This window comes from Manihot esculenta, chromosome 14, assembly GCF_001659605.2.
Source record: "Manihot esculenta cultivar AM560-2 chromosome 14, M.esculenta_v8, whole genome shotgun sequence".
In the NCBI taxonomy this organism is placed as follows: Eukaryota; Viridiplantae; Streptophyta; class Magnoliopsida; order Malpighiales; family Euphorbiaceae; genus Manihot; species Manihot esculenta.
Window position 1 is genome coordinate 3,279,639 of NC_035174.2, and position 18,928 is coordinate 3,298,566.

Here is an 18,928-nt window from a genome sequence, read left to right on the forward strand (position 1 = left end):
AATAAAATTAAGTTGAGTAGGGATGCATTACTTAAATTTTATTTCTAATCCATACCAGTTTAACGTAGATGTGATACTATGAAAAATAGTTTCACATGCGAATAAAATGTAATGGCACAGGTCTCGCTCGGCTCCATGCAAGATATGAAATTACCATTTCATTACAAAAATTTAGAATCTTCCAACGAGGATAATAATTGGGCCTCTTTGTCCGCCATGCCCCACTTTAATTTCATTTCATATCAAATATAAAAATTTTATGATATTACATTTTCCATGTTTGACTTATTTAAAAAAAATAATAAATGAAAAATATTTTTTAATTAAAAAAATTATCTTTAAAATGACTTCGTTTTTTTAAATAGTAAGTTAGCTTATGTATTTTGAGTCTTATTAACATTATTATATATTTTAATATTATTTATTTTTAAAATTATAATTAGATAATAAAAATAATTTAGTTTTTATAAAATATTTTTTTGTAAAAGATATTTTTTTTAATAAAAAAGATCTTTAATATACAATTTATTTTTGGGGATTAAATGGAATGTAAATCACAATAATGGAGTCAACAGACAGAAAATAAATATAATAGAAGGCATCTTATTACCAAATTGGATCTGTTCATTGATGATGCCTATAATGGGTTTTTTTTTTCTTTTCAATTTTTAATTTTTAAATTAGTTACCCCTGTTAGTATTATGCTTGACCATAAAAGAACAATCATTGATACAATTATAATATTTAATTCCTAATACTAATTAATTATGGTGGTTGCTCAAGCCTTTGTCAAACAATATCAGGTATGTAAAATAATCCAAATGGACGGCTAGCTAGCTAGCTACCCAACGGCCAATTCTTCACTTTTTAAGGTACCTAGTCTACCACCAGCATTAATTGGTTGTAAAATAATAACGATAATAATAAATTTAAATAAAAGTTAAATAGCGGATTTATACTTAAAACATTTTTTTTTATATCCAAATGAAAGAGATTTATGATAGCAAAAAGTAGGGAATTATATTGAAAGGTCACCATGAATGAACATAATGATTACTATTTATTTAACAAATATATGAATACCATAAAACAGGCAAAAATCCTACACGCCTGAATCAACTATATATCAGAGGTCTTCTTCAAAAAGTATATATGCAAAACTAATCTCATGCGTGCGTGTGTATATATGTATATATATAATATGATTCTGTAATTCATATCAAACTATAAACTTCCCATAATTACTTCTTTTTTTAACCTCGTTTAGATTTATTTTCAAGGGGCTGGTTAGAAGTTGCAAGAGCCAACCACGCTCCAACTTCCACTGACAAGCACGGACATGTGGAAGCGGCGGAGCAGCATCCCTGTTGCTCCTGCTCACAGTACCTCATCATTTCCTTTCCCTCGTCTTTACCTCCCTCCCACTGGTTCATCTCTTTTTTTGCAGGTTCCAACTGTGAAAAAACAAGCAGGTCATGAATAAGGACATAAAATATATAATGCTAAAAAAGTTAAAAATCATAAAAATATGAGTGTCAAGATTGTGCTTCAATTTGTACATTACATACACAAGGCATAGCAGCAATGGCTGTCACAGTATGATGGCCTCGTCTTTGGTAGGTGACTGGATATGTGGAGGTCTGACCTTGAGAATGAGAACCAGTAAGTCCATTGTCATTTTGAATATTGCAAGGAGGCTCATTAAGGTTGATCTGGGAGGTTATGGTGGTGGTATTAGTGCTAGTAGCAGATGTGGTACTAATGCTGCTATTCTCATACTGAGGACCGTAGACATCGTCGGAAGAATGAATTTGTCGGGAGACAGCTGTGGGTAGAGCGATGGTGACAGGTCCTTTTTCAGCTAATGGCTTCAGAGGGGAAGTAGGGATGGGTTCATCGTGTTGAGGAGGAGGAGCAGGGAGAAGGTGGGGTTGTGTTGCTGATGTGGAAGAGACAGATGGCGGTGTAGGGACTGCAAAGAGGTCTTCAAGCTGGACCACAACCTGAGGAGATGAGATCACCATGTTTGGCCACAAGAAAGTCCCCTGGGGCTTGCATATCCGGAACCCACTCTTCAGTCTTTCTATTTTTGCTGCCTTATCATCTGCAGGTGACGGTGATTTTGCTGTTGGTGGGGTCCTGTTGCATCCTGCCTTACTATGCTCTTGTCTTAATTCCCTTGGTACGGTTTCTTCTTTCTTTTGTTGCATTATTGCTTCTTTTCTTTTTTTCTGAGTGACTGCTGGAGATGTTGATTCCGGTAATCTCATTAATGCAGGTCCTTCAGATGATTCTGTTCTTTTTGCTTCCTCCATTGCTGTTTTTAGCTTCCCCATTTGTTCCTGCATTAAATACATCCCACAGTATCACCATTTTCGCCACATCACTAAAAACATCATTCAAACATTCTGTTAATTTAGACAGACAAAAAAAAAGGTCATTTATAACCAAGAATTTCAAAAGTAATATATATAGTGCAAATTGCAAATTATTCATGAAGTATTAACTTATGGAACTATTTGCAATGTTTTAAACCTCGAAATTAAAGATACATAAATTAAATCAGTATCCCCATATAGCCACAGTGTGAAATAAAAAAGAAAGTAGCATCCAAATCTGCAATGTACAATGTTTGATTAATGGCAAACATGTTGATGTATTAAATCTAATAGTTAATCCATCATTTGACAGACTTGGGTAATAATGATCCTTAACACCATATAAAGAAAATGGAGAATTAAATATGGTCATGCTTCCATACCTCCATCCCACACAAAGATTGCGAAATTTCCATCAATTGTTCCTCAATCTTAACCTTCTTATTCACCAAATCAATATACATTTCCTACAAACATGTAATAATAAATGGTCAAGATAAATACTTTTGTTGGTCAAAATCTTGGTTCTACTTTCTGATTTACCTTAAGTGGAGTTAATAATTTCTCATGCTCTATGTCGTGACTAGTAACAGAAGATATTTGGGAGGTCACAATAGCTAGTTCTTCCTCATGCTTCTTGGATAACTGCTCCTCCATATCCCTGTTCATCAAACAATGGGGTAAAAAATTATTTAGCAGATAAACTAAGTACCATAATCAATAAATCACTTGAAAAAACATACTTAATTAAGATAGTGGCTAAAAAGGTGCAGTAATTACCTTTTCAATTTAGCTATCTCTTCCTTCAGATTTCTGATCTCCCTGGCACAAAGAGGGTCCTGTGTAGGATTATCACCAGTCTTCCACCCAGGTGGCGGAGTCCAATAAGGATCTTGCACCCCAGCCTCCCTTCTTATGTCAACTAAATCGGCTTTCTCCAGCCAATACTCCATTGCCCCTTCTGCATTGTGCCGCCTCCTAAACCTCTCTTCCCCGCCTGGCGCCACCTTCCCTGCCATATGTTTCAGTAAATGGTCTAGCAGACCTGTATCCCCAATTAGCTTCCTTGCCTGAGCTCTCAATTCTGGCCTTAGAATTGGTTTCCCAAACACTGCACCTTGTTCTTTCATTATCTTCAACATGTTCACCTCAGCTAACTTGTACCTTCATAAACAGTAATTCTCACAGCAAGTTAACTTTCTGGCGAGATAAACAAATTAATCTGATAAAAATAAGAAAAAGTATTAAGATATTAATTGATTATTTAAACTTTATTATTTGTCCTCACCTCTCAACGGACCATCTGTCAATGGAGTTTTTGAGTACTTTGTTTTTCTTCTGCTTGTAAGCTACAATTTGATTCTGCATTTCATTTTTTGGCCTTTTGCTATTATTCTGGGACTTGCAGCTAGACGCCTGATGATTTCTCTTGCGATTTGTCTTGGTTTCCCGTGACTTACCAGCCTTCTCATCCTCTTCTTTCTCGTCATCACTGGCTTTCTCTTCTTCACCCTCGTCACTTGCTACCTCCATTGCGTTCTCTTCTTCTTCATCCCCTGCCTCTTCTTCTTCTTCTTTGTCCGGAACCTTACTTGAAAATTTCTGTTTGCGCTTATCCTCGACATGTCGAGCCAAGTATCTGACCTGCCGGCGCTGGCCCCACTTGAGCATCCCGGTGCCCTTGAGCTCAGACCAAAGAGAACCCTTCTTCGGAACGACAGTACTTCTAGGCTTAGAATTTGAGTGTGAGGTGGAGACCTCCTCGGCCGCAATCGAAGGAACCGCCCAGAAATGCCACGAATTTCTCTTCGCGGAGATTTCATGAGGAGTGATCCGCCGATACAGAACTTCTGCTGCTACTTCCGATCCTATAATGTACTTCTCGTCCAGTGCCGGCAGCTTCTTTACATCTGTTTTGGTACAGTTAGTCTCACTGAAGTAGGCTCGGAGAGAGTAGATGCTTGGAAATCTAAGCGACACCCTCATTCTGGTCTTCTCGTTCACCTAATCAAGCAGAACCCAAAACAATTCAGAAGTTGATGAATCACATAAACACAGCATCCAATAAAAATAGAGAAGATAAAGAAGCAAAAGGACAAATGTACTTAATGGATTGCATTAACTTACCATGGCTACCCGGATTGAGTTTAGTTGATCTGGGAATTTAGGAGGGAGCTTGGAGTGAGCAAGTTCATAGAAGGAACCCACTTTAATGTGCTCTGCGGGATCGGCAATATTGTAACTACACTGATAAGAGGGGCTCTGAAGAATAGAGCCTGATGGAAGGGACATGCTGTGAGAAAATGAAGCGAAGAGGAGGGGAAGAATGGACAAGAAATGTTTAATTTGAATCAGATGATCAGAGAAAAAAGGTACCAATTGGTGAAGATATCGGCAGCAGTTGTCCGCCCAAATATGTATCATTTGCGGCGTCGTCGGGGCTTTGTTGCTGCCTTTTCAAGTACATTATTTCCTGCATGCACATGCACCCAGTAACCAACCAGCAACCACAATCCGCAAACCCTTTCTTCTCATCAATTCACACGCACACACATCATATAATTACCCTCTCCTCTTGTATGCCTGTGTGGTGGTGCAGAGAATATTAACGGTGACATATATATGTATGTGTGTGTCCTCCGATCACGCGCTCTAATCATTACTTGGGGAAATTTTTGTTTGTTTGGGGGTGGTTTTGCAGCGACATGCTAAACCAGCCGGACGTGTGGGTTTTTCACGTGCCTGGTGCACGCGTGAAACCAACTGCAGGATTAAAGTGAATGTATGTGTGACGTCTGGTTGGCTGATGCTATTTGAGAGGTTTTGGCGCGTTGGCTGGGTGAGAGAAAATGAGCGTGGAGTAGTACAAAGAGATGAGTAACAGAAAAATGGAATCGTTGGAGTGACACTAGCTTCCTAAAAGCTAGTGACCTACCAGTCTACCATACCAGACCATTTGAAGCACAGAATTTGCTCTAAACGAAGAATATAACATTCAAATCAAATGCATCAATTTTTGTATTCAAGACGACAATGGCAATCGAGATAGAGCTTTTGGGCGGGAGAAATCCTAATGAAAATGCAAGGCTTTGCATTCATCTGCTTGTCCACTGAGATGAGTAAGACCTTAGTAACTTCTACTTTGCGAAAGAAAAATGGACAACCAAGGATAGATACGTCTTATTTTTCGAGTTATCTGTAATGTAGATTGCAGAACAGCAAAACAGAGAAACTGGACAAAGCTTATACCTTTCCAAGATGAGGATAATCCATCTTAGCTCGAGTCCGATAATTACAGTTCACTCATGATCAAGCACTTAGTTTGAAAAAATGCAAGGAGAGAAAGCAATCAAGTGGCAGACTTTTTGGCTGCTGTGTAATTGTGATTGTGAGCGAGTGTTTGGGGAGCAAGAAAATGTGAGAGAAATGAAATTTTCTGTTATGATTTATGACGGAGAGAGACAGAGAATGTATATGGCAATGATTATAATGCTGTGCCTCACGTGAGATTTCCTCCTTTTGTTGCTAGCAAATTACCCATCTGCCCTCTAAGTCTCAGCTCTCAATACGCGCTTTATATTTCGTATTCAGTGATTCACCTACAGCTGCAAGTATAACTAACACAAGGCACAAAGCCCATTGTCAGGGGATACTTCTAGCTTGAAGCCTTGGAGCTAAGCTGACAAACGATGAGAGTAGTCCTCACTTGTCTTCACATTCACACATTCAGCCTTCAGGGAGTAGCATGTCATCTCTCCTGGAAGCGGTGCTTCATTTGTCATTTCGTGATCTGGAGAATTAATCTAACTGGTTTTATATTTATGGCTCATCCAAATTATGCCAACGTACAAGCGTTCGGAGGTGCTCGCACGTGTGGGGACGCCAAAGCAACAAAGCACGAGTTCACATGCTGTTACAGTAAACGGCTTTATTTTGTTTTCATATTCATATTGAAGGCGAATATTTTAAAACATTCTCTGGAAGCACTGCTCACTTTTTCTAAACTCGTCTGTCCTCCAGTTTCAATTGCATACATGAGGAGCTTACCACCTAATCCAGCTGGGATGATGCAAATGCAAAACCTTTTATTAGATATAATGAAAATTACCCGTCCATGTTTTGATTTCCTTTTTCAACTACTATAACAAACTTTATTTATCATACACAAGCTAGCACAAAAAAAGTTCACCCAGAGTAACTCCCTCAAAGAAAGAGTCCAGTATAGCTGGTAAATAAGCATTTGCTTCATGGTATCAACACGACTGACCCAGATGTTTTTCGACTCTCAAGATCTGCATGTGCTTGTGCTGCGTCAGACAGATGGTATGTGTGGTTTACTCGAACTCGCAAGACACCTGAAGCAATGTTGGCAAATACCTCTCCAGCAGTTTCAAGCAGCTCATCTCTAGTTTCAGTGTAGAGCATGAGGGAAGGTCTTGTCAAGAACAGTGCTTTTGGTGCAAGCGCTGACAATGGCACTGGATCTACTGTACCTGATGACTGCCCAAAACTCACCATGTATCCACGAGTCTTGAGGCATGCCAGTGATCCCTGAATATCATGATTTGCCCATAAGAACTCAGACGAATAGAATTTCAAGAAAGCAAGTATAATTTGGCTCTGTGCTCCTGTGGCCAACAGTTAATTTCAACCAATATGCAGCTGCAATATTCAATAACCTTCTCAAACAAAGCCCAATGAATAACATGATTTTGAAAGATAAGGCCTTGCACAGAGAAGTTAGCAATAAGATTATAACTGCAATGATCCTTGAGTTGATAATCAAAAACATTTGATGACATAACCTAATGGAAAACCGAACCTACGCAAGAAGTGGTGCCTGGCCGGTAAAATGTGATAACATAACACGCATATATAATAGAATAAATATGAATCACCAATCCACAAATTTTGGATCCAGAATACTAATGTTACTGTTTTCCACAAAACTATCTTGCAGGAGAATAGGATCAATTACCTGAAAGGTGTCTTTCCCCACAGAATCATAGACAACATCAACACCCGTGCCTGATGTGATATCTTTAACATGGAGCACAAAATCTTCTTCCTTATAATTTATGACATGGTGACATCCATCTTCCTTCGCTTGTGCTGCCTTCTCCCTGGATGAGACAGTTCCAATGACAGTAGCACCCAGGGCATTTGCCCACTGGCATAAGAGAGACCCAACTCCACCAGCTGCAGCATGAACAAGGACGGTATGCCCAGGTTCAACCTATAACAAAAAGAGAACTTAGACGTGTTCCTATGGGAAAGAACAAACAATTAACTGATTTGAATAATATTTTGCAAGAAGTGTAGTGGCTAGTGAAAAAACCCAGAAGTAGTTTGGAGAAATTAACACAAATTTTGTTCTAAGTTGTACCGGTGTAAGCATAAATTTATGAAACTAACACTGCAAATTCAATGGTAATGAACTGCATATCCAGTGATAATGTTTTAGTAACATACATTAGAACACTCATGCATTAATTCAACTGTGGTTTGTCATTCATATGCAGCATAGGGGACATCAATGAGTATATTTTACCTTTCCTGATGTAAAGACATCATGAATTTTATTATTGAGAAGTTTTTTGTCCTGTTTTCAAATTATAAATAATTCCATGACCTTATAAACACTAGAGTATGATTACAAAGACTTACTATACAACCTACCTTAAAACATCGTCGGACTAAGAACTGAGCAGTCATTCCCTTAAGCATAACAGATGCTGCAATAACAGGACTGATGGAGGAAGGAACAGGTACAACCTTGTTTGCAGGAAGGATCTGCTCTTCAGCATATGAGCCCATAGGGTTGCCAGCATAGGCTACAATATCTCCAACTTCCCTACCAGTTAATCCAGGGCCCACAGCCACCACTTCTCCAACAGCCTCCATACCTACATTAGAGAATAATTGTAATACCCGGCTAGACTCCGGTATCGGAATTCCTACTGTCCGGTGGAATCTCGGATGTCGGAAACCTCTAGAAGGGTAAAACCATGTTTTCATAAGATGTTTTAATGTATTATATGGTTGTTCTATGATGTTTTAGGGGGTTTTTTGGAGCAGTTTAGAGTTATGTTAGTCTTTGTTTGGTACCTCATTTGAGTCCACCTGTGTAGGTTCGGACCCGAGGAACCAAGGACCTCAGTAGTGTGATAGCTGCTTCAGAGTCATTAGAGCTTCAGCCAGAGGTGAGTGGAATAACTCTTTATGTTTCAAAGCAAATAAATAAATTTTGAGCATAATACATGCATCACGTATGCCATGAGATATACTAGGTTGTTTGCATTAGAATTCACGAATATGTTGCATTGCATAACTTGATGATGATGTGGATGGATGTTGAATGACCCTTTAGTCCTCGTATGTTATGGTATGATGATGATACGGTATGGATAACCAGTGAGGCCCATTCTACGCCCCTGGCACTATAAAATGTTATGCTATGTTATGTTATGATAAGAGAAAGACCAATGAGGCCCATTCTACGCCCCTGGCACGATTGGAATATGTAGAGGACTATTGGTGACAAGTCCATCCTTGATGTGATTTATTTGTGATGTGTTGCATTTCATGAAAGCATGAAATTTAAATTGAATGTTTATTTATTCTGCTCATTGGACTTTATAGCTCACCCCTCTCCCTTAACCCCCAGGTTTGCAGGTACAGGGTAGACCAGGAGGTCAGCAGGAGTAGAGTCATGTTTTATGTTATAGATAGATGTGGACATGAATATGATGTAATATAAAAAGTATAGTATGGAAATGTAATGTAATGATGCTTATGGAAGTTTAGAGTTGTGCTTGACCATAGTATGTTGTTAATCCCTTTTTAGTACAAGATCTTAAATGTTTAATGATGATTATGTAAACCAAGCTTAATGTATGTTATGATACCCCATTGGAGTATTTGATGAGAACTCCAGTGAGAGGTTTTATATTATGATTTGTGCATGCACAGGTTAAGCTTGGTGAAGGAATGAATGAATGAACGAATGAATGAATAAATGAGAAAGTTTTAAATTTTTATGTAATTGTTGATCATGTATGGGATTAAACAGGTATACAGGATGTATGTTAGGCTTGCTACGGGTTCCGGCGGCCTTAAGCCGATCTGGATCCTAGCGCCGGCAGCGGTCCGAATTTCGGGTCGTTACAATAATTGTCAAAGATGAAAGACTCCAGGCAAGACTATATATACAATGCTTATTGACGCAATATCAATAGGTAGAATAGAAAAGCAGATAACTCTTAAACACTTCCACAGTTTACAAATCTATCAAAGACCAACACAATTTGATTCGTCAGTATAACTTTCACTCAATCACTCAACTTTAGATTTTTTTCCAGTTCCATCACTCAACTTAGATTTCTTTCCTAAACTTACCATGACTTCAATTTGAGTATCATTAAAATCATTGTGACCAGATGCTGTAGGTCTCTCTCTAGGTTAATCTAAGCTAATTTTCACTCAAAGTCACTCAACTTAGGTTTTTTGGTTTTTCAGCACCGGTAGTAAGCTTCAATTACTTTGACAACTTTAGTTTCAGTAAATGTGAAGTCCCTACTATCTGTAGTAGTTGGTTTACATATTATTATTATTATTATTATTGATGATGATGGTGGCGGTATCTGTAACAGTAACTAGGTTCATAGATGACTATATCAATGGCTTTTCAAGAAAAGTCATTTTCTACACAACTGAATACCCATACAAACAACCACAGAAGAAGATAAAGATCATCTTATCACATGATTGTATTTGTAAAGGAACTCTTAGAGAGCCATAACTAAGAGTACACAAAAATTCACGACTTGATTTTACATTTAGAAGAACTTAAGTGTTGAAAAACCAATACTAAATTCATTTTGGCATGAAAATAAACCAACTCCACATGGCAGGCAATTAGGACCTAACTGTAAGCACACTCCAAGAGCACATAGCGATATCTCCATTTGGTGCCATTGTAATTTATTACTGATGATATGTTTTCTTACAAACAGCATAAATAAATAATAGTAAGTGGAAATCATTGCCAGCAGAAGTATATATGTTGGTATTAAATGGCAAATTTATGCAGTGAACAGAGCAAGCCAGCAATAGAGTGAGAGAGAGAGAGGGAGAGAGGAGGGAGCAAAACCTGGAGTGAATGGCATTGAAGGAGCCTTATAAACCCCTTTTCTGAAGTACACATCAATGAAGTTAAGCCCAATGGCTTTGTTTTTCACACGTATCTCACCTTCACCTGGCTCTCCTATCTCCACATCCTCCCATTTCAGAACCTAGTGTCATTAGATACACATATAAGTGAAAAATGACTAACTTAAGAATAAGCAGAACGTCCACTGTTCTTCAAATGAAAATTCTAAAATAATTATATGGAACAGAACCTAGATATGCAATTTATTTAGGTGTATACATTACTGGAAATGCTGCTAGTCCATACAACTTGTTTAATCCCGGTCAAACTTAAAATGAAATCTCATGGATCAACATCTAGCTAATAGAAAATGGGTACCCATTAATTCACACAGATGAATTTGATCAAAGACACGACCTTTGATCATAGATTTCAGATAAGAATATAAGTGGAGAAAGAAATACAGACCTCAGGTCCACCAAGCTGATGAACCCTAATAGCTTTGACCATTTTGGGTGGTGCTGCAGTGGCAAGCGCTCTAGCGAATGGTTTTCTGTGGGTTGGTAAACTGGGAGAGTGAAGAGAAGATGGTAATCTGCGGAGAGAATGGGATGGACGAAACAGTTGTTTAGGAATGAAGATGGAGGGATGGTTCCACGACTTCACTCTTAAGCCCATCTACCAAACAATTGACCCTTGTTTTGTTGCTTTCTCTTGTGTATTGTATAGAGACGGAATGAGGAGGACTATACGTTAAGCACATATAACCGGTATCGGTGGGACCACTCAATTATGTCCGTTGGATCTTGTAGGTTTCTCACAGTAATTATTTTGGTTGCTTGGTGGGCGTTGGGCTGCTGCAGCGGCCTCTCTGGACCAAATCTCGGCCTATGGCGTAAGAGGACCACCTTGTAGTAGTAGTATACCACTTACTCCTTTCAGAGCCTGAACCGCAGTGTCCGCCCAGTGTGCGCCATTTTCATGTCTATTATTTCGTGGAAAAGCTTCCTGGGCTAGATCTAGACTATGATCTCCATTCCCAAACTTAGCAAAATGGGCTTCTATTTTGAAATTATTGTAATCTGATTATAATGAACAGGGTCTCTTAACAGAATTACAAAATTAAGGCAATAGGAAAATAATCTGTTTACCCAATAAGAAAAGGTAATTAACAATTGAGTGTGGACCCGTGAGACATGAGCACATAGATTATTGATGGGTACTTGGTTTCTTCAATTATTGCTTACTTAAGTTGGATATATCTCAAGGGACAATTCAGTAGGAGGGTATGCCCCATCATTGTATATGTTCACATTACATACTCATTGCTTCTTAACATTTAAAAATATCTAGGGTTGTGGGCTCGTGTGACATATGGATGAAATGATATTGAAAGAGTCCATGAATCTGTTGATAAAGAATAGTAAAGTGGGGCGACCAAACTCTTTTCTTATGTAAAAATAATAGAATTCCATTGAGTGGAATAGTTTTTCCAATATCTGATGTTCAGATTTCTAGGATTATTATGTCTTATACTAGATATATAATATATATGCACACATTTTTATTAAAATTCATTTTATTTGCTCATTTAATTTTTAAATTGTCAAATAAATTAATTTATAAAATTGATACATAATATTCACCCGTTTACGCATCATCATGAAAAGGAAAAAAAAAAATTATTCGCAGTCATTTAAGAAAACAGTTGTGGTCATCATACTTTATCCTTGACAAAAAGGTAAGATTACACTAGTGCTGCTATTTTTACGTATTATTGCTCATTTGTCTTTTCATTTTTTATGCAGAAGAAATATCTTGAAATAGAAAAATAGATGGTTTAATTGGTTAAATTAATTAATTGGAAAAATTCTTTTTTCTAAAACCTCTTAAAACTCTTTGATATTCGAATTTAGTTTGAATTAAGTCGAGTTGAAATTTTATAAAATTTATATTCATTTATTAAAAAGTTTTATAAGTTCGAAGTCGAACTCGATTAAAAAATTAAATACTATAATTGAGTTTAATTTGAATTCAACTCGTGAAAAATTTATTTAAATTAATAACGAAGCTAATTCGAAGAATTTGAAAGTTTAATTAAAAAAATTTATTAATAAAATTTAATTAATTTAATTTTTTAAATATTAAAATTTTAAACTAAAAAATTAAAAGAGATTTTAATAAAATTAAATATAATTTAATTAAAATATATTGTAATCAAATTATTAATTTAAAATATAATAGAAAATGAAATTTTTATTTAGAGAAGAGTTTTATCTTTTATTTTTATAAGTTTTCGATTGAAATATTATTTCAATAATTTTTAATATCTCATATATAAAATTATATTATATTAAATTTATAGTGTAGTGTTGTAATTTTTCTAAGGTTTTGGTTCTATTCTCATCAATAATAAATGATTAACTTTTTTTATTATTTAAATTTTAATATTTTAATATTTTTATTTTTTATTTTTTTATTATTTAAGTTTTAATATTTAAATATTTATTTATTTATAATATCAAATATTATTTATTATTCAAATACTAATTATAAAATTTTTAATTAATTATATAAAATATATTTAATATAAAATTATCAATATAGTACTAAATTTAATAATTATTTAGTTAAATATTTATATTATATGAAAAAATAATTGAAGTATATATAATAAATATATATGAAGGATCTATATTGACGAGAGAAATTTTTTTAAATTATATAGTTTTAATTAATTTTTTTTAAATTATATAATTTTAATTAAATTTATATAATTTTATTATTAATATCAATAAACATTTTTATATAAAATTTATTAATATATTATCATTATTATTAGTTAATTATTCATATATTATTATTTATTTTTATTTAAATATATAATTTATATTAAATTATTTTATATTGTATAAAAAACACTATACATATAATATAACTATAAAATATTATATAAAATAAATATATTAATATAAATATAATCAATTTAAATTATATATATATTTATTTATTTATTTATTTATTTATTTATTTATTCATAACCGCTGGATTTTACCATTTCAATTCGAGGCCTGACCCATGACGACAGCCTTTTAGCTGAGGGCTTTTGAGCCTCTCTAATGAACCAGACTCAACCCGTTCGGCCTTAAGACTGGACTCCCTTTAAGTTTTTCAATTGGGTCGATCTAGTCCGTTCGGCGTTAAGATCAGACCTCCTTTGAATTTCAGTCCTAATCTCATCTTTTAGTCCAGTCTAAAAAAGAAGAAGTAGTCAGTTTATATGCCTGAGTCCATCCGCATACATGTGATGAGAGAATTAAATGAAAAAAATAATTTCTTACATTCGTTATACCTAGTTTGATTAATTTATGATAATTTATTTTTAGATGAGACTAAATTTATATTAAATATATTAAATTTTAAAATATTAAATTTAAAAAATAAAATTAATTATATATATTAAGAAATATATTTTTTTTAAAACTAAAAATTAGAGATAAAAAAAATAAAAATTAAAATCTCTCAAATTTAATTATAAACACTTTATCACCTAATTAATTATATGAATACTAAAAAATATAAAATGTATTGAGTAGAAAATTTCTGCATGAAATAGATAATCCCTATCATTGTCAAAAAGGAAGGGGCAAAAAACGAAAGGCCAGTAATGGTGTGGCAGAACTTAAACAACAGAGGCCCAACCAAAATCACAGGGCTTGCCTATGTCTGTCTTTGCCAGATTTAGCTCTGCATCATTGTGCAGTTTCTTGCATCATCATTCTGTAAATACCATTATTCATAACTTCATTTTTATTTGAAAAAACCCACATACCCTTACAAAGTTCAATTCTACCGTCATCTTATTGTCTTTCTCTCCTCACACTTTTCCATACAAATCTCGAACTGAGTTCCCACTTGACCCAACACTTACAATCTCTCTCACACTATACCCAGATCTTATTTATCTGTTCTTTCTCTTCCTTGCAATTTTTAAATTATTCTCACTGCTCTAATCTAACAGGAATCACAACTCAATAGAGATGAAGAACACCCATTTGCTAAAACTCATTCTTGGACTAACTTCTGCTACGGTTTTTATCAGTCTCATACTTGCCATCTTACTTTACTTGAAAAGAAAAGCAAGAAATGGCAGCAATGACGTAGAAAGGCCTGAAATCAAGCATGGGGATGACATAGAAACAGAGGACTTGTTGACATTCCAGGGTGGGGAAGACCTCATAATCGGTGACATTCTTGATGCACCAGGAGAGGTGATAGGGAAATCCAAATATGGTACTTTGTACAAGGCCTTGCTGCCCAGAAGCAACTCTGTGAGGCTGCTTAGGTTCTTGAGGCCAACATGCACCACAAGGGCTAAAGATTTTGGGGAGGCGATACAGTTGCTGGCAAGCATTAGACATCCTAATTTGGTCCCTCTTTTGGGATTCTACGGAGGGCCGAGAGGTGAAAAGCTTCTTGTTCACCCGTTTTTCAGACGTGGCAGCCTGGCTCTGTTCATCAGAGGTAAAACTTCTGTTTGGTTGCTTAGAAAATATCCACATATGCTCTGTAAAAACTATAAGATTCATACATTTCCTGTTGGTCATTAGCTTCTCTAATTATGCTGATTGACATTTGATTTTTATTTTTTCACAAATAAGTAAAAAGAGTAACTAAGGAATAATGGAAGAAGTGTAACAATCATGTACTACGTAATGGACTCACAAATTTAAGCATGCATAGCCAATTCTGCAACTGATTTCCATATTTCATTTTTCATTTTTCCAGTCTTATTTTTATACTGATTTCCATTTCTAAAGATCATCAAATTTCTTTTGATTATATATTTAATGCATTAATGGAGTTTTACATAATTTGGTTTGGCATCTTGAAACTCGCATTGATATTGGCAATCAGATCAAGTACATACATTTATATCTTTTCCTCTCTAATCTTCCAATTGCAATTATGTTCATTTATTTAGTTTGTCTGGTCTTTCTTGGGGTTGAGTGGTTGGGGTGTAAGTTTTCAAAGAGGATTCTTTATCTGGATTTGGACTCAAAATCTTGTTTTGCCTGCATCACTTTATCTCTGATTTGGCAAGTAGTCAACCGTTTTTGTTTTTTTCAGTCCTTGATTTATTTCTGTCGGCATTCACCTTTTGTCTTAACTTCGTTTACCCTCACGTAATAACCTTACTTTTTATTTTTTTTTTATTTGATAATTATAATGACCTTGCTTTTAATGATTCTGTGTTACTGTGTTTCAACTTTACTCCAAATTTCTAGACGTTCCAAGTAAATTCCTGCCGATGAAGTACCTTTTAAGTTGCAGTAAATCTTGAATGGTCCTACAATGTTAGTTTTCTATGGGCAGATGGAAATGCTGAGTCTCGCAAATGGACCATCATTTATAGGATATCTGTTGGCATAGCCAAGGGATTAGATCATCTTCACACAGGACTCCAGAAGACTGTAATTCATGGGAATCTCAAGCTGAAAAACATTTTGTTAGATCGAAATTACCAACCATACATATCAGACTTCGGCCTACATCTCCTGTTGAATCCTACTGCTACCCAAGAAATGCTTGAAGCTTCTGCAGCTGATGGATACAAAGCTCCTGAGCTTGTCAAAATGAAAGATGCAAGTGAGCAGACTGATATATACAGCCTCGGGATAATGTTGCTTCAACTACTTTCAGGGAAGGAACCAATGAATGAGAATCCAAACTCTGGTGATGATTTTCATCTGCCAACTTTCATGAGAAATGCAGTCCTCGATAGGAGAATTACAGATTTATATCATCCAGACGTACTTGTTAGCAATAACAGTGATAGTGAAAGTCCTGTTACTGAGGAACGTGTGCTCAAATTCTTTCAGCTTGCTATGTCATGTTGTTCCCCTTCGCCTTCGCTTAGACCAAACACTAGGCAGGTCCTCTGTAAGCTTGAAGAAATTGGAAGATGATAAAATATCTATCTATTTTGTGGGAAGTTGAACTGGGCTCTTGTGTTGGGCCTAAGGTGGTGTTTGAGAGAAAAGGACATTGGCCTGTGCAGGAGAGCACAATTGCTTAGTCTCTAGAAGCAAAAAAGTGGAGATGGTGATGTATACGGTTAAAGAGAAGATTCCAACAAACCCATGATTGATACTGATTAGGTCACTTCAACCATGAACCATCCAACAAGAATAGAGCAATTGTGATTGACATTGTTGGATTTTGGAAATCTTTTATTGCCAAAAGTATCAGCAACAAAAGACAGTGGATCTCATATGGTCCCAGTTTTGCCTTGTCAAGGCATGTAAGGTCTATTAGAAAGAGTCAATTATCAATAGCGAAAGTTCTCGTGTTTCTTTACGCTGCCTGAGCGAGGTACATCTAAACATTTCCATTTCTTGAAGATAAAATTGCATGATTCGGCAAGTTAGATTGCTGTTTTTCTCTGCTAATGAGACCAAACAGGCATGTTTCCCAGCATCCTATGGCATCTTCTATTGACCTTGCAGTGAGGTGATTGTGAAGGCGTTTCTTTTGTTTTTTGTTTTATTTTAATTTTTCTAATCCATCAAAAAGTAAGGTGATTCTGTAGCACATTAATTATTGTAATTAACACTAATAATCAATGAAATTGAAATCCGTGGAGAAAGAAAATGAATAAGTAAAACACGAAAATACTCAAAGTTTGATTATTCCAAAAACTTAACAAAGCAAAAAAGCCTCAGAACTAACAGAAATCAATCATCAAACACAAGCAAGACTCTCAATATACTCGTAAGCATTACAATACACAAAGTTGGAGGCGTCCTTGCAAAAAGGATCAAAATCACAAAGCTTCTTAAAACTTCCATCCTTAAAGTTATACTTCAAGAATAATGCTGGTATATGCAGCACCATATAATCCTCGTCGTCGCTTTCTCCCATTATAATACTCTGTATTTGAAAAATATAGTAATTCAACGCATAATGATCAAGATAGGATCTAATCATTCCAGGAAATGCACTTACAACTCCTTCAAGATTAACACGATACTTGACATCCCATCCTGAATAGTCCCTTTTCATCTCACACACATTGAACTGTGTAGAGGGCGGAGTATAAATTTCAATCAGGAGCAGATGTCCTTTAGACTCGTTAAAATATTTGACCCTTCTTCGATACCAATCGTCTGGAGTTGGAGGCATTGGCATTTCTTCAATTTTTTCTTGCTCGACATCAAAACGTACAGAAGGACCTGAATCAGTATACCAATGAACAGAACCATTCCAGAAAACCCCTCCGTAGAATCCAACATCGAAGGGTAGATTGAAAGTCGCAGTTGATGAGGCCCTCCATTGACCGATTTCTGGAGAGTAAGTCAGTATTCTATATTCTGGTTCTGAAATGTCGTCTTGATGTACGCAAATAACTTTGTAGTAAGGTGATTTCTTTGGATCAAAAGCTAAATAAAGACCAGCAGTTTCACCAACTTGAGTCAGTGGAGGAAGTAATTTCCATTGCTTGGTAGTAGGATTGCAAATGTAATACCTTTGTTTGCGTGAATATCTACAGAAACTACCACACAATAGTAATCCATTACTGGACTGAATGACTTCGATAACAGATGTGTGATTAAAAAAATTCAGAGTGTTGAAGGGTGGATTAGAATGGTTAGAATCAAGCTCGATGAAGTCGAATTCAAAGTTGACTAGACTTCTTTGTGCCAAGAGAGCACAAGGAGAGTTGGAGGGGTTCAGGCGAAAGTAGAAGAGAGGATTGGAGATGAGAGAGAGCCAACGCTTGGATACACACTTGAATCTGAGAAGGGATTTGACGGGCAGACGGAGAAGGATTTGGGTTAAGAGATCATCGTTGTTGGCAATTGTCTCCGCCGATAATGATCGTAATGAAGGGAAGATTATTTTGATTCTGATTCTTTTGGGAGAGGACATGATGATCAAGTTCTTTTGTAGAATGAAATTCTTAATACATGACTTTATTCCTGCAAAAAGAGGAATGTAATTTATAGGTTCTATGCCCTAAAAGAAGATTGTTGTGTAAGAAATTGAAGCTGATTCTCAAGAACGTCTAGACTTAGAAAATTGATTTTATTTATTATTCTTTGGAGTTAGATAAACCAGATACTAAGCTTATGAGATATAGGTGGGAAAAAAAAAAAGAAAAAGTCAGCAAAACTGCTAGCTTGCCAAGAAATCTCCCCAACTATCGGATTGATTTTGGCGAGTAGTCAACCGTTTTTGTTTTTTTCTGAGTCCTTAATTTATTTCTGTTGGCATCTACCTTTTGTCATTTTCCCTTAAAACATCCCCTTCTGGTTTAACCTCGTTTACCTTCATGTAATAACCTTGCCTTTTTTTTTTTTTTGGTAATTATAATGACCTTGCTTTTAATGATTCT

At 35.7% G+C, this 18,928-nt stretch overlaps 4 protein-coding genes across 7 annotated transcripts; 1 reads left to right on the forward strand and 3 right to left on the reverse strand.

Annotated features, from left to right (window-relative positions):
- Positions 1–1,009: 1,009 nt before the first annotated feature.
- On the reverse strand, positions 1,010–6,292 carry LOC110599790 (protein DYAD). 4 transcript variants are annotated; one of them, XM_043950656.1, is made up of 8 exons: positions 4,755–6,292; positions 4,506–4,654; positions 3,667–4,382; positions 3,159–3,542; positions 2,922–3,039; positions 2,762–2,845; positions 1,560–2,342; positions 1,010–1,454 (listed from the first exon to the last, which is right to left on the reverse strand). In XM_043950656.1, exons 1-8 carry the CDS (start codon positions 4,861–4,863, stop codon positions 1,254–1,256), a joined length of 2,544 nt encoding a protein of 847 aa, XP_043806591.1. In that variant the 5' UTR covers positions 4,864–6,292; the 3' UTR covers positions 1,010–1,253. The 4 variants fall into 4 exon arrangements, with proteins under 4 accessions (XP_043806591.1, XP_043806590.1, XP_043806589.1 ...); XM_043950655.1 differs by having other exon boundaries at positions 1,569–2,342; positions 4,506–6,292; XM_043950654.1 differs by having other exon boundaries at positions 4,506–6,292.
- Positions 6,293–6,443: 151 nt separating this feature from the next.
- LOC110600233 (quinone oxidoreductase) lies at positions 6,444–11,255 on the reverse strand. The gene is made up of 5 exons (XM_021737032.2): positions 10,999–11,255; positions 10,531–10,672; positions 8,058–8,284; positions 7,357–7,614; positions 6,444–6,929 (listed from the first exon to the last, which is right to left on the reverse strand). Exons 1-5 carry the CDS (start codon positions 11,206–11,208, stop codon positions 6,624–6,626), a joined length of 1,143 nt encoding a protein of 380 aa, XP_021592724.1. The 5' UTR covers positions 11,209–11,255; the 3' UTR covers positions 6,444–6,623.
- A 2,977-nt stretch (positions 11,256–14,232) lies between these two features.
- LOC110631300 (putative kinase-like protein TMKL1) lies at positions 14,233–17,191 on the forward strand. The gene is made up of 2 exons (XM_021779070.2): positions 14,233–15,054; positions 15,907–17,191. The coding sequence occupies exons 1-2, from the start codon at positions 14,571–14,573 to the stop codon at positions 16,497–16,499; spliced, it is 1,077 nt and encodes a 358-aa protein (XP_021634762.1). The 5' UTR covers positions 14,233–14,570; the 3' UTR covers positions 16,500–17,191.
- On the reverse strand, positions 17,189–18,762 carry LOC110631301 (F-box protein At5g07610). Its single transcript, XM_021779071.2, has one exon. It carries the CDS (start codon positions 18,460–18,462, stop codon positions 17,275–17,277), a length of 1,188 nt encoding a protein of 395 aa, XP_021634763.1. The 5' UTR covers positions 18,463–18,762; the 3' UTR covers positions 17,189–17,274.
- Positions 18,763–18,928: the final 166 nt, after the last annotated feature.

Bases quoted from the DNA above. Each gene is read 5' to 3' on its own strand.
- LOC110599790 (XM_043950654.1), bottom strand. From the start codon at position 4,802: ATGATACATATTTGGGCGGACAACTGCTGCCGATATCTTCACCAATTG. The intron at 3,040-3,158 runs GTAATTACTGCA...TTTGATGAACAG, and splicing joins GAGATAGCTAAATTGAAAAG to GGATATGGAGGAGCAGTTAT. The intron at 2,846-2,921 runs GTAAATCAGAAA...ACATGTTTGTAG, and splicing joins AATTATTAACTCCACTTAAG to GAAATGTATATTGATTTGGT.
- LOC110600233 (XM_021737032.2), bottom strand. From the start codon at position 11,208: ATGGGCTTAAGAGTGAAGTCGTGGAACCATCCCTCCATCTTCATTCCT. The intron at 10,673-10,998 runs GTCTGTATTTCT...TAATGACACTAG, and splicing joins ATCAGCTTGGTGGACCTGAG to GTTCTGAAATGGGAGGATGT. The intron at 7,615-8,057 runs GTAGGTTGTATA...TTTTTGTTATAG, and splicing joins TAGTCCGACGATGTTTTAAG to GTTGAACCTGGGCATACCGT.
- LOC110631300 (XM_021779070.2), top strand. From the start codon at position 14,571: ATGAAGAACACCCATTTGCTAAAACTCATTCTTGGACTAACTTCTGCT. The intron at 15,055-15,906 runs GTAAAACTTCTG...TTCTATGGGCAG, and splicing joins CCTGGCTCTGTTCATCAGAG to ATGGAAATGCTGAGTCTCGC.
- LOC110631301 (XM_021779071.2), bottom strand. From the start codon at position 18,462: ATGTCCTCTCCCAAAAGAATCAGAATCAAAATAATCTTCCCTTCATTA.